The 14,588-nt window shown below is 38.9% G+C and overlaps 1 protein-coding gene across 1 annotated transcript in view; it reads right to left on the bottom strand.

The window, feature by feature from the left end:
• The window catches only part of Bmx (BMX non-receptor tyrosine kinase), a 54,910-nt gene that overhangs the window by 7,855 nt on the left and 32,467 nt on the right, over window positions 1-14,588 (bottom strand). Inside the window, exons 11-17 of the mRNA XM_010645179.3 lie at window positions 13,989-14,068; window positions 11,328-11,455; window positions 9,208-9,282; window positions 8,340-8,511; window positions 4,653-4,869; window positions 2,194-2,258; window positions 1,404-1,522 (exon numbers count right to left, since the gene is read on the bottom strand). Coding sequence (XP_010643481.1) covers window positions 1,404-1,522; window positions 2,194-2,258; window positions 4,653-4,869; window positions 8,340-8,511; window positions 9,208-9,282; window positions 11,328-11,455; window positions 13,989-14,068 — 856 coding nt within the window. The remainder of the gene's footprint in view (window positions 1-1,403; window positions 1,523-2,193; window positions 2,259-4,652; window positions 4,870-8,339; window positions 8,512-9,207; window positions 9,283-11,327; window positions 11,456-13,988; window positions 14,069-14,588) is intronic.

Genomic DNA, 14,588 nt, shown 5'->3' with positions numbered 1-14,588 from the left:
TCTTAATCATCATCTGGAAAGAGAACATTCTAGAGTAATATCATTAAATGTAGCTCTGATAAAGCACGGTCCCTACTATGTATCATAAAGCAGGTACAAGATATTTTACATTCATAGAGGTATGATATAGTACCGTCCTACATCAATAATACTAGAATCAGTTTTGGTTTGAAATTTACTTTGTCTGCCAATAAGATTGCTGCCCCTGTTTTTTTCTGGGCTCCTGTCACATGGAGAATTGTTTTCTATCTTTTCACTTTCAGTCTATGGGCCAATTACTAAATTTTAACCTAGATGAATGTCATTTAAATGAGCGTTAACCCTTCTTTGGTAAGGGGCTGCATAATAAGCACTTCAGGCTTTATGGGACATGTGGTATATGTTGCAGTTGTGCTAGTCTGCTGTTGTGGTACAAGATTAGCAACAGACAATAGGAAAATGAATTGGAGTAATTGTGTGTTAATAAAACTTTATTTATAGAAACAGGCTACCTGGTTTGGTTCTGGGCTGTGGTTTGCCTACTCCTGATCTAAAATATTAATTTTCACAAGGAAAGACTACCTGATATGAGGTATGAGCCTGCTAGAATTTGGATCTTGAATGTTCCCTAAAGATCCATGTGTTAAAGGCTTGGTAAAAGGCAATTGGGAGGTGTGGAAACTTAGAGGGAGGCCTACTGGGAGGTCTTCCAGCCATAGGGGTTGTTCCCTTGAAGAGGAAAACAAGATACCATCCCCACTTCTTTCTCCTTCTGCTTCCCGGCCAAAAGAACATGTGACAAACAGCTTTGCCATGATATGCCACCTCAACACAGGCCCAAAAGTGATAGGATCAATCTGCCATGGGCTGGAATTTCCAACATTGTAAGCCAAAACAAACCTTTTCTCTTTCTAAGTTGTTTATCTCAGGTATTTGTTATAGTAGTGGAAAGCTGACTAACACAGAGCTAAATAAACTACCCAGTCATGTCTGATGTTTATATTAGGGATGCTCAAAGAATTGGTCCATCCAGAAGGGAGTGGTTATCACAGTTACTTTCATGTAGAAAAATCAATGACTTCACTTTAAGGCCTTCAACTTTCTGGACTTTAAGTAAATGCAGAGTTAGTTTATAATGACTTCATTTAAAGAAACTGTTTGAAATCTTCATTGGGAAATCTTTCACAACCTTTGATTTTTGAGAAAATGCTAGAAGGTATAAATTGCACATTGTGTGGAAGACATTCTAACACCTGGCCCAAGGAGGTAAATCATTATCTTCAATGGCTTGCTTGTCTCACACTATGTGTATAATTTTGTACATGCTCAAGGGCTTTAAAAAATGGATGTTGCAGCTCTGTGGTTTCCTATTGTGGAATCCAGCTTATGACATAGGGCTGGATCTTATGTGGCCACTTCCTTACCGAATGCCCATACGTCTGACTTGCTGCTGTACTTGAAGTAGTGAAACACCTCTGGGGCTGACCACTTCACCGGAAACTTTGTTCCTACTGAACTGACATACTGGTCATCAAGAACATACCTGTAAGGGGAAACATCGATACAGACATTAAGTCATATGGCGGTGGGAAATGGGATGACCACTGTTGGCCATCTTGCTCTGCGGTGGTAGAAGCTGATGAATGACATAGTCTCAGCTGAATGTCTTGGTATTCTGTGTTTGCTTTTCTTTTCAGTTGTCAGCATAGCTAGAGGCTACTTATGATTTGTAAACATTTAGAAAACATACCTTTGAAAATAGCAAAACCTGAATGCACAATGTTTGGTACATATAGAAAAACACAAAGAAAGTAAAAATGAAATCACTCTGAGTCCTACCTCAAAGATAACCTATAATTCTGTCACTCAAGATATATTTTTGCTTGTGTTTTCTGTTCTTTTTTCTTTATGTGTACTTTGAACAAAATTGGGTTTCAGTTGTGCTGAGATTCACTTTGAGAGTAGATGATAAGAATTTTCTCATGTGGCTACATTTTCTACTGCAGCATTTTGTTTAATGGCTGAATAATATTCCCTCTTATGGAATAACATAATGTATTTAATTGTGTAAATCGTTTCCAATCTTCTGTAATTATAGACAGAGCTGGAAAATATCCTATGGATATAATTAATAGAAAAACGACACACAGCAGTGTTAGAGTTCTCTACTACAAAACATCAGAAATAAATTGATAGGGAAGATCATTGGTTTACCTCGTCATTCCAAAGTCAGAGACTTTCACAGAGAGATCACTGTCTACCAAGCAGTTCCGAGCAGCCTTTGGGGGAAAAAAATTACCATGTAATAAAAGTGACCAACAGTCTTCTGATATCAGAGTCAGACATTTTCCTCCTTTTCAGCAGAATCCTCAGCAAAATCTAAGATTTCTTGTCACAACCCAAACGCTCTGAAGTTGTCTCTTTGTCAGTTGTAATGTTCAATTTTTCAAAATGAAAATGTGTTCCCATAAGCCTTTTCACTCAAGCATCCATCCTTGTCAGACACTATGAAAGTATTACACTTTAAATACAGAGCCTTAACTATAGTATAATGCCACTGTGATTAAAAACAGCATGGTACCGGCAAAGAAACAGACCTGAGGATCACTGGAACAGATTGGAAGACACAAAAACAACTCCCGATGTACTCAGCTACGTCATCATTGACAAAGGAGCTGACCATCATCACTGGAGGAAAGATAGCTTCTTTAATAAATGGTGTTGGAAAAACTGGATCTCAACCTGCCAAGGATTAAAACTGTACTCTTATCTTTCACCATGCTCTAAATTAAAATCCAAGTGGATTAAAGATCTAAATATTAAAACAGAAACACTAAACTTGCTGGAAGATAAGTTAGGTAGAACTCTTGAAGACATTGGTATAGTAAAAGATTTTATGAACAAATCCTCAGTAGCACGGGAACTAGCACAAAGAATCAACAACTGGGATCTCATTTTATTAAAAAGCTTCTGCACTGCAAAAGAAACCATCAACAGAACAAAGAGACAACCTACAAGGTGGGAAAAATTTTTTACTAGCTGCTCCTCAGACAAAGGACTATTATTTAGAATATATAAAGAACTCAAAACAATCAGCCTCCCCAAATATAAGGACCTGATTCAAAAATGGGCATCTGAAATGAACAGACATTTTTCAGACAAAGAAGTAAAAGCAGCAAGTAAATATATGAAAAAATGTTCAATATCTCTGGTCATTCGAGAAATGCAGATGAAAACAACCCTGATATTCCACCTCACCCCACAAAGAATGGCTGCTATCAAGAAATCAACCAATAACAAATGTTGGCAAAGCTGTGGGGAGACAGGAACCCTTCTCCACTGTTGGTGGGAGTGCAGACTGGTGCAACCACTATGGTAATCAATATGGAGATACCTCAAAGAGCTGGGACTAGAGGTTCCATTTGACCCAGCCATCCCTCTGCTGGGTATTTTTCCAAAAGAATTAAAAGAATCATACCACAGTGATATATGCACACCTATGTTTATAGCAGCACAGTTTGTAATAGCTAAAACTTGGAAACAGCCCATTTGCCCATCAGTTGGAGACTGGATAAAGAAGATGTGGTTTTTCTATAAAATGGAATACTACTCAGCCATAAAGAATGAGAAATTAGAGTCATTCATAGGAAAATGGGTACATATTGAAGATATACTCCTAAGTGAAATAAATAAGTCACACATGTGTAAATACTGAATAGTTTCTCTGGTGTGAATAAACTATAATAGCACATAAGATCCTAATGATATAATTGACAATGTGAAATAGGAAGAAAAGGCCTAAAGGCGTAGGGAAAATGGGAAGGGTAGGGGAAAGCTAATAAGGGCAAGGAAAAAAATTGGAGAAAATGAAGAAATGGAAGTAAAATGTTTGTAAATGGGGAGGGGAGGAGGGGGTGAAGGGAGGGCAGGGACAGGGGGAAAAAATGAGAACCAAGACCTGTCAATGTAAAGGTCAAGATCCCAATGATGAATGTAACTCTACTGTACACCTAGAATGTACCAATAAACTCAATGAGGGAAAAATACAGAGCCTTAGCTTATCAAAGAGAGAGGAACAATGTTGAGGGGCTACCTTTCCACCACTAGCTCCTGTATATTAACAGCTGCCTTGAAGATAAACACTCCACTGTACTAGCCTAGTGTACGTGCGATGTTTGTCGATCAATGAGGAAAATCTCTAAGGACAAATAAATTCTAGCAAATACCACACACAATACTCCACACTTCCAACCAACCCAATCCAAACACACACACACAGATTTCACCCTGCCCCGTTATTGTATTAAATTACAGCTTTAGCACTAAGCTCTATTCAGAGTAAAGGACATCTCGAGTTTAATGGGTTTGGAGCAACAGTAAACTGACCAAAGTTTTTCCTTTCTATCTGTTCTTTCCATTGCAACACAGCTAACCACTTGGGTCTTGAAGACTTGTTTGACTGTTCTTTCCATACGTCATATGTCATATGCCTTATTTTAAAATTGTGATTTCTTCATATAAAAATGCATTGCTTACACAACTCACAAGGGGGCAAAGTAAAAGTGAAGGTGCCTTCCTTGTTGTCTCTCCCAGCAGCTCCATCTTTGAAAGGGGAACTGGGGACTTCTTCCTTTACTTTTTTTTTTTTTTGGACCTCCAGAAGCTTGGCTTACCAAGTCGCGGTGTATGAATTGCTGGCTCTCCAAGAAGGCCATCCCTTCACAGACGTCGTAACACATTTCTAAGAGCTGGGATGGTTCTAGTCCTTTCCCATGACCTTTCAGGTAGTTAAGCAAGCAGCCATTGGTGATGTATTCCGTCACTATGTATATGGGGTATTTCTTGGAGCACACGCCATAGAATTTAACCAGCTTGGGATGGCTCAGTTTCCTAGAAAGAACAGATTTTTAAAGCTCAGTACTACTCTACAGTTCATTTTCCAGATGCCCTGAAAAAGAACTCTCAAATTTTTGTTTATTTTAATTCCATGTTTAATTCTCTGTTGTACTTAAACAGAGAAAGAGAGGAGAAAGTTAGGACCTTTGATGGGAGGGCAATAGCCTTTGGAGGCAAAAATTCTGCCTCGTATCAGACATTGACAACCCAACGGCAGTGTAGCAGTTTGCGGATGCTGTGTTCATGTTTCCTACACAGGCGAACACAGGGCAGCATTCTCAGAAATATATATATCAGAATATGAAGGATGTAGGTAAAATGAAAATAGTTACCATTTTAGGGAAGTGAGGTTAGGCATGTTTTTTGCATTGTTTTTAAATAATCAATTAAAAAATAGTAACTACATGATGTAGCATATCTGGTAAGGATGAATGCTTAGTTTTAAAAGTGCACAATTTTGTCTTTATGTGATTTATCTATTTTAGCAATTTGCATGATGACTTTTAAATTTTTGAAATGATGATTCTTTTTATGCTTGGATTTGGAAAGTAAATTAAATTTAATGTGTTGACTTTTTACTTTTTAATGAATGAGGACTGATTAAATTCTTAGTTTCCTTCCTTCGTAGTTGAATTGGTTTGTCATGTTACTCAAGGTGAAGAGGTCTGCAGGGTACTCAGCGCTGCTCTAGTCACTGGGAGAGGCCAAGGTCCATCACCCAGTAACGCTGTTCCTTGAGCAAACGCAATCACTTCCCAGAGAGCTCCCCATTTAGCAGACCTCAGTTTGAGGCCCATTTCATTTGGGATTGAACAGTTCTTCATCGTGTTACAGTATGACATCTTTCTTTATGATTAGGTGACTTATTAATGACTTTTTAAGATTCTTTGCAATTACCAGCTCTGCAATGACCAAAATACGTTTTACTGTCATGCCAGGTCACAGGCAGTTATACCATATGACTAAGAAAGTCTCCACCAGATTTTCTGTCCTACATAAGGAGGATATCGAGGGCCCTTTTCCAAGCTTTCTGACAGTTCAGTTGCCAAGTACAGAACTAGCTACATAATTTGCTTATGCAAGTGAAAAATAAAAATGCAAGACTCTTTGTTTTAAAATTATTGTTTCAAAATGGCGACAGCAAGGAATGAAAACCAGTGCCAGGGGTTCTTGCGACTATGCAGCTGGCAAGCCCATGAAGCCAGCCCTGCTTATGCTGATATTCACATAACACCTCTGCTTTCCAACAATTCTGCAATTATGGCAAAAGTGGTTGGGCTGACCTTCCTGGCTCCTTTATCTTCATAAAGGAATGACTAAGGAAGTGAACACTGGAATAGTCTGCCTGGGTTTACATCTCTGCTTCACCACTCTTACTAGCTTGGTGACTTCCGGTAAGTTAACATTTCTGTTTCAGTTTACTGCAAAACAAGGATGACAATGGTATCTCCCTCATAAAATTCTTATAAGAACTGAATGAATTACTATTTATGAAGTGCTTAGAGAAATGCACCTGAACACTGCATAAGCGTTTAAGGAAAAAGTTTTAAAGTACTTTCACTTTGAAGAAGGCTAGGATTTGTGCTTTCAGTGATCTTTGACCAAAGTCCTACTGTAATGCCGTTTAGTTTAATTTGTCTTGTTTTTGTTTGTTTGTTTGTCTCTGAGGATTGAACCCAGGGATTTTGTACTAAGCTACATCCCCAGCCCTTTTTATTTTTTTATTTTGAGACAGGATCTTGCTAAGTTGTTAAGTCACCCAGGCTGGGCTCAAACTTGTAATCCTGCCTCAACCTTCAGATGTGCTGGGATTAAAGGCATCTACCACCATACCCAGCAGCAAAGTTATTCACACTGTATTGACTGGTTTCCTAAAAATAGATTGCCTAGCTGTGCTTATTTTCCTGGAACTGAAGGGCTTCCAACTATCTAGGACTTTCAGTGCCAAAACCAAGCAAGTCCCAGGCAAACCTACAAAGTCTCATTCACCATGATGAAAAGAGTAGAGTGAGTGAATCAAATAGGAGAGAGAGAGAGAGAGAGAGAGAGAGAGAGAGAGAGAGAGAGAGAGAGAGTTTTTTTTGAATCAAGACCCATTAACAAAGGTGAGGAAGGAAGTAGGCTGAGCAAGAGATTTTTCTCTAGACTGGATTGAAGGCACAAAGAAGGAAAAGCAAAAGGATATTGTTGGTAGAGTATTAGTTTTCAGTACTGCCTTACCTCTGGGTAACAGCTCCCCTCTCTCTCTTCTCCCACCATGTACCTCCCATAGGGCAAAGAGGCCACAGTGCTCAGGGACATTCCTGCTATGAGCCTATGCATCCTTTTCTTGGACTTCTAGGGGTATCAAAGCTCTGGAACGCCCTGTTCATGCAGTTCTTCTGAGGCTTCTTCCAGGAACTCCACACATCAATTTTGGGTCTGTCTCCTTAAAGGTGACCGTGGTACTCCAGCCAAGATCATTAGCTAATTGCTAGTTGTTTGTTAGAGGCGCGGAGAGAGCTTGGATGTGCTGAATTCTCTGTCTGCACATAATTAATAAGGCCTTCCTAGCATGGGACAGAGCTATGGCTGGAAGAAGAAAGGGCAAGAGTAGAGTTCAAAGGACCATAGGCCAGAGGTCAGTTTCTCTATAGAGTCGTGAGATTTTTAAATCCGAGCATGCTTTTATGGTTGTTTTGAAGGTATATAGTACTTGTAAAAGTAGAAACATAGAGCTAGTTTTATGTAACAATTTGTTAGCTCAACATATAATTTCTAAATATAAATATAAGGGGTAATCAAAATATACAGTGAATGTTTAAATTTTTAAAAATATTATAGTAAAATATATATTTCCATTAATGCTTCTCAGAGTACCTCCCATGTCTTTGAATGCATGCCTGTGATCATTCTTTTTACTTTCTGAAGAAGTTCTGGAACTTTTTTTCATAGCTTTACGAGGTGTGTTCAAAGATATGGTGAATACCGCGGCTCAGCGCCATCAAACTGGAAGGCAGAATTCTGAAAACACAGCAGTGCGTCCTCATCCACCTTACTCACCAGATCTGGCACCACCTGACTTCTGCCTCTTCTCCAAAGTCAAAATGACCATGAAAGGGAAATATTTTTAATCGATTCAGGACCTGAAGACAGATGCAACAGTGCAACTAAAGACACTCAAGAAAGAGAACTTCTAGAACTGCTTCACAAAGTAGCCAGAATGATGAGGCAATTGTGTGTGAAGTGATAGGAAGTATTTTGAGGGGGATTCATGGCAATGTGTTTTTCCTATAATAATTTTAAAAAATTTAAACATTCACCATAGTTTTCAATCACATTTTGTATAATATATATTTGTAGCTATAACCGTCTATGACACGCAGACTCTTGCTCTAGGCCTTGCACATGGTAGGGACAGGCCTATAAGTGCTCATGTCCTCCCATGGTATGAGCCAAACCACCATTGCTCAGGAGAAACTTACATCATGGTCTGGGCTTCCTGAAAGAATTCATCTTCTGACATGGAGCCTTCCTTGATCATCTTAACGGCAACATCGTACTGCCCTTTCCACTTGCCCAGCTGGACCACTCCAAACTGGCCCCTTCCCAGCTCCTTCAACAGGGCAATCTCTTCTCTTCTCAGTTCCCAGATTCCTAAATGAGGCAGGACAGACAGTCTTGAGGACGAGCAGAGAAAGATCAGAGGCCACCAGCTTCCCGAGTGATTTCCTCTCCAAAGATATTTTCCGACAATATGAAGAACAAACCTTTTTATTTTAGCTTGATAACTTCAAAAAACTGTAACTTTGGGGCCTACATAGTATCACCCAGGAAAACCTGTTTTTAAAGCAGCTGCAGCTAGGGATGAGAAGGTTTAGATTTAAGGTCTTTGCCAGCTAGAGGCCTGCTGGAGAAAGTCAGTGTCAAAATGTGCTTGATGGGCTCAGGTTGGTAAACTATTGCAAGGCTTTCTTATAAAACAAATTAGACTATGATCCAGATGGATGTGATTGTCCTAAACACACAAAATTGAGTACTGGCTCCACTAGCAGGCACAGACTAAGGGAAAGAAGGGACAAGTGATGGGGTGCTATAGACCAATGATAGGATCTAATAAAAGGGAAAATTGACAGTCTTTCTGGTAATGTTTGTTAAAATACAGATTTAGGTTAGGTGGGCGGTAATTTTTATGAAAATGAATAAATATATTAGGGCTGAAGCCTTCCCTGGTACAATGTGAGCAAAGATCCCCTTCCTGTCTTGCATCCCTTTTATCAGTTAGTTAACCACAAATATTTAAACCCAAAATGGTGGGAAATGGCATTTAAGAGCCCAAAGGTGTGTCCATACCACTTCCCAGGGACACGGAGACTGGGACCTTGTTGGTCTTGGTGGACACAGGATGGCGGAGCCGTGTGATCATCCCTGCAATGAAATCAGCACTACATCATTACATCATTGCATCTTATCAGATCGCATTGCATAGCATTGGTTCAGAGCTATTTTCTCTCCAGAGAGGCTGAAAAGGCAGCGCTCAGGATTTTATGTTGCTGAAAGGGAATCCCATTCTGACTATCTTCATCTTGTAGTTGTATTGATTTATGACTTGACTAAGTAGCTCAATTCAAAGTGAAAGTTAAGAGTAAATAAATCATTTTATGTGGTTTTAAAAATTATCACAGAAGTTAGTTGCTTGATGGAATCTCTTACATTAAATTTCACCATTTTTTATTTTGCTATCTCTTTACAGTCATATATATATATATGATATATATATTTCAAACCATACAGAATGAAATAAAATAAAAATAATTCACCTGATTAAAAATGAAACCTATTCCTAAATCTCATTAAATGGCCATTTTAATTGTTTACAAAGAGTTATGGGAAAGCTGGATTAAAATAATCATAATTTTATAGTGCCTTGAAACACTCACTGAAAAAGTAAATGAATAATTCTTTAAATGTGGCATATTTTCCAAATCATGGGAATTATCACACACGTACTTTCCTCTTCCTTTGTCTAGGTGTTTTTTTTTTATATGAGAGTTCTTCAAACTTTAAAAAATTTGTAATTTTAACCAGCAAAAATAGAAAATAATCTAAAATCTAACACACTTCTTCAAAATATGTACAGCTACTGCTGCAATGATATACTATGTGAGTCACAAATACACTAATAAGTAGAAAACTTAAGAGCATGAGATTTTAAAAATACAATGCTAAATAAACATTCTAATATTTTCTTTCTATACCCTATGAAGTTTCCCGTGCATCCTCTAGGAGTGGAATCGCTCATTTTGGGATGAAGTTTTATGCGATATCTTTCACAAAAGGTACTCTTGAAGTGCCACAGGTTAAAATAAACAATAGAGGAAATTTGGACAAAGGCAAAACACAAGTAAGAACCAAGCCACCCATGCAACCGAGTCACGTGCAGTGGCACAAGTTTGACGATGAGCCAATGGCTTATTACTGTTGGACATTCACCCAGTTACTGCCCTAAAGTGATACTATTCTAGAATACAGAGGGGATTTCTATATACTTGCCAGTAAATTCATCAAAAATGTAAATGGATAATAGTGCTCAGTGTTGGTGAAGATGAGAGAAATTATTGTCAGTGTGTTTGTACATTTCTGAAAAACATTTGGCATTTTCTAAATTTTCAATATTTCTAACCTTAGTTCTGGAAATCCCACCTCTAGGAATTAGCAATCGAAACACTCCGATAGGTGCGCAGAACTTTGTGTGCAGCAATGTGCTATGAAGTGGCCATTGTAATGTGAAAATATTGGACATGACCCAATTGCTAACCTATAGAGGGCAGGGCGAATACATTGCAGGTTAACTTTACAACAGCATTCTATGGACTTCCAGGAAGATGGTGGAATGGTAAGCTGTTAAATAGAACCAAGTAAGTTATTACAAATTTGCATGGAAAGATCTTCAAGGCATGTTGAGTAAAGAAAGCAGTGAGGATAATATATGTGGAGAATAGTCTTATCTCTGTAAAAAGGTAATGTTTATACATCTATAATTTATATGTATATATAAAGTATATTAAAATATTTAAAAATCTGACATAATTGACATTAACTTGTCCAATGAAGTTATCTATCCAAAGGTACGAGTCTCCGTAACATTTGAATTTTCCAATTCACTTGCTTCTATGGCAGGAAAAGCCTGGCAATTTTCTTTTGAGACTCGCCCCATGCCTGGCTCTTACAAATATTTTTATAAAGACAATTTCTCTGAGTCACTCAACTTATTCTTTTTATCATTATGGAGATTGTCGTGTCATGTTTCAAGAAGCAAACTTTGAAAATTGCAGCAGGCAAATGGTTTAAGAACACTTTTTTCCTAATTTCGAAGTTCCCTATATAATCAAGAGTATTAGGAGAATCAGTCATATCCAAGAAAATTGATACGTTGGACAAGGACCAATAAAAGAAAACCTGAAATAACTTACCTGCTGAATTGTGTTGATGATAGTGAATAAGCTTTGGAATAGAATCAAAGCAGTAGTTTTCTGCCAGGTACAGTTTGTTTTCAGCATTTGTATGCACATGGTAATGTTTGACTGTCCCCTTTTTATCACTAGCAAGAAAAAATAATGTTAGAATACTTTTAGTAGTTGGGACTTGGTTAAATAATTATTTTGGATGCATTTGTAAATTTTGAAGAGGGGTTGCAGGGAGGATGTCTCAGTCTTGATAGCTGGTTATTTTCCGGAGCTATCCATGACAGTCAGAAATTATGGAAGAGGGCGCCTCTCTGAATTCACTGTATCTATCATGTGTACATATGCAAAATTCATGATTGACAAAATTTCAACTTCCGGACTGCTCTTCCCTTAGTCAGTATGAAAATGGAATCTTTCTTTAGTGACTGAGTGCCTTGCAGTTAGTTCTTCAGGATCATTTTTGAACATGAATTCTCTTTGGCAATAATAAAGGGGATGAACAATAAAGGGAGGCAAAGGTGATTAATCTGTGGGTGTTCTCACCCCAGAGCGTGGGTGAGAGACTTTTGGGAATAGCACATGCAGTTGGGAAGGGATGGCCTTTAATTCCTCAGATGAACTTGTACCTTTTTTTCTCCTCATCCTTCACTTTTAGAAAAGCATAGGAAACTGATGTCCATTGATCTGGGCTTATCAGGAATAATATATCTACATGCCTTATATTTGGGAGGACGGTATTGTGGTTGAGAACTTGACTTTGAGTCAGTTCTACTACTCGGTAGCTACCTATCCTGCTTTATGTGTGTGTGTTTGTGTGTCCACGTGCACACTATGCTTGGCACAGCAGAAGCAGTTAATGACTTGCTGCTGGGATACAAATCTAGTTAAGACCAAAAGTATAAAAAAGACAGGAGGCTTCTCTTTATTGCAAACGTCCAATCTGCTCTTGGGCTCAGCATGAAATTCACCCAGGCCCTCTAATGAGATTTTATAAAAGGGAGCCTCTGTATTCACAGATGGGGATTATCTTCCTGTGATTATCTGCTTCTTAATTTGTTAACCAAACAACCTTCAAAAATGTGTCAGGAGTCAAGAGATTTGAGGGTGAGGACACCTGGTGTCACATTTGGCTGAAACCGCCGGGCCAGTGGGTCACCGCGGTTTTGATAGTCAGTGACCAGAGCCTTCTTCCAGCTCCTAGTGACTTTGTTTTAGCCAGCATTCATGTGCAGCGCTGGGGACATGACTTCTGGCTTTGGGAAATGCCATGCGACCACTCAGGGAACACTCTATTATCTCAAGCTGGAGGTAGATACTTTGTAAAAAGATGCTTAAAATAAAATACCTTTTTCATCATTTAATTATTATAAAGACAGAGCACAGCGGGCAAGAGCACATGGGGAAATGATCATGGGAGAGAGTCATTCAGTTCAGCTGTTAAAAAGGGTCACAAATATAGAACTTTAAAAAAAGGTCTTCATCAAGATTTGGGGGCTGGAGATTTAGCTCAGTGGTTCCACCGCCTGCCTTGCAAGCGCAAGGTCCCAAGTTTGATCCCCGGTACAAAAAAAAAAAAAAAAAAAAAAAAAAAAAAAAAAGATTTGGCCAAGTTCCCATTCTAAAACAGTGAGGGTTTCTGTGTAGACAGAAGCATGTGGATCAGACTATGATCTAGTTCTCGGTGCGACTTGGTAAATCACACACTTACTAGTTTTGTAGGTGGGTCTTTATAAGCTCCCGTTGAACCTCAATAATTGTTTCTGTAAAATGGTGCAGATAAAAGCAGCTTTCCTATTTGCTTTAGAGGACGATTTCAAGGAGCGAAAGAACAACCAATGGGAAAGTGGCTCACAAAACTCTGGAAGTGGATCCTGATGTTGGTGCTGATGCCTTGCATGAGATGATTAAGGGTGTCTTATATGCCTAAGTGTTCAGGGTGTGCGCGTAGGTAGAACTACTCTTTCCCAGCAGCAATGACAGCGATAAGACTTGCTATTAGTTTATTCAGTGCTTACTAGGTTTCAGGCACTATTCTTGTCCAATACATATGTTAACTCACTTCATTCATAGAACACAATGATCATTATTATCTCTCCCTTTGACATGAAGAGGTTGAGGCACAGAGTTTAAGACATTCGTTCAGTGTCATAAAGTTCTGAAATGGTGAGAGCCAGGATTTGGATCTAGAATTTTGACTTCCAGTTAGCACTGTTCACTACAGGAGACAACATCCTGGAAAGAACTATGCAGACAAACTACATCGATTCAGCCTTCTGCTAACTCCTCCCCCATGGCACAGCTTCCTAAAACCAGGCACTGGAGTAGATGTCTCACCTCAGCAGGTGGCTGGGGCTGAGAATCTACAGGTACTGTTGCTATTTTCTCTCTAGTGTTAGGCCCAATTTAAAGGAAATCACTCAGGAGTCTTCTAATAAACTGTGCACCATGGAGCGTTCTACTCTGGCATTGTTTGAGAGGGCAGGGGAGGATTACTCTGGGAACAGCCTCTTGAAAGTAGGAGTACAGTCACACTCAACAGAAATACTCTGATCTCAAACTCCAGAATTTAAACAACCTTTCTTATCTCAAAATGTATCTAAGTGACCACCAACATACTCAAAGAAAATACACGGCAGAATAAAAGAAATAAATCCACATCGTACTTACTTCACAGCCTTACTAAATAAGGACACTGTGTACATTCCCACTTGGCTGGAATTCCTAACCATAAAGGCACCTTCTTTTCCCTGAAAGGAAGGATCATTTTCATTATTCTTGAAAATGATTTGTCACATACAGCAATAGGAAAAGAAATTCTTTTAGATCCACTTTAAAATTATCCAACATTTGGCACAGAAGGAGGTCCACATTTTAGCTTTCCTCCTTTTCCCATGCAGCATCTTTCTTCCTTTCCTCCCTCCCTCCTTTTTTCATTCCTTCCTTCTTGCTTTCTTTTCTTCCTTTCCCTCTTCTCACTTCCTCTTCTCCTTTCACTCTCCTTTCTTCCCCCACCCCTTCCTTCCATGCCGGGAATCAAACTCAGTGTCTCACACCTGCTAGGCAACAATGACACTACTGAGCTGCATCCCCAGCGCACTCAATACCTTTATAGATTTATTCTGTGTGCATAAACTCTTCTTATCCAGTTATTTTGACCTCTTCAATAATTTTCTGTTGTACTTATGCCAGTCTGATGTTTGTCTCCTCTCTCTCTCTCTCTCTCTCTCTCTCTCTCTCCCTCCCTCCCTTCCTCTCTCCCTCTCTCTC

Source organism: Fukomys damarensis, unplaced genomic scaffold (genome assembly GCF_012274545.1).
Source record: "Fukomys damarensis isolate Sample0158 unplaced genomic scaffold, DMR_v1.0_HiC HiC_scaffold_39, whole genome shotgun sequence".
Taxonomy (NCBI): Eukaryota; Metazoa; Chordata; class Mammalia; order Rodentia; family Bathyergidae; genus Fukomys; species Fukomys damarensis.
This window is presented reverse-complemented; position numbering and strand designations above follow the sequence as displayed.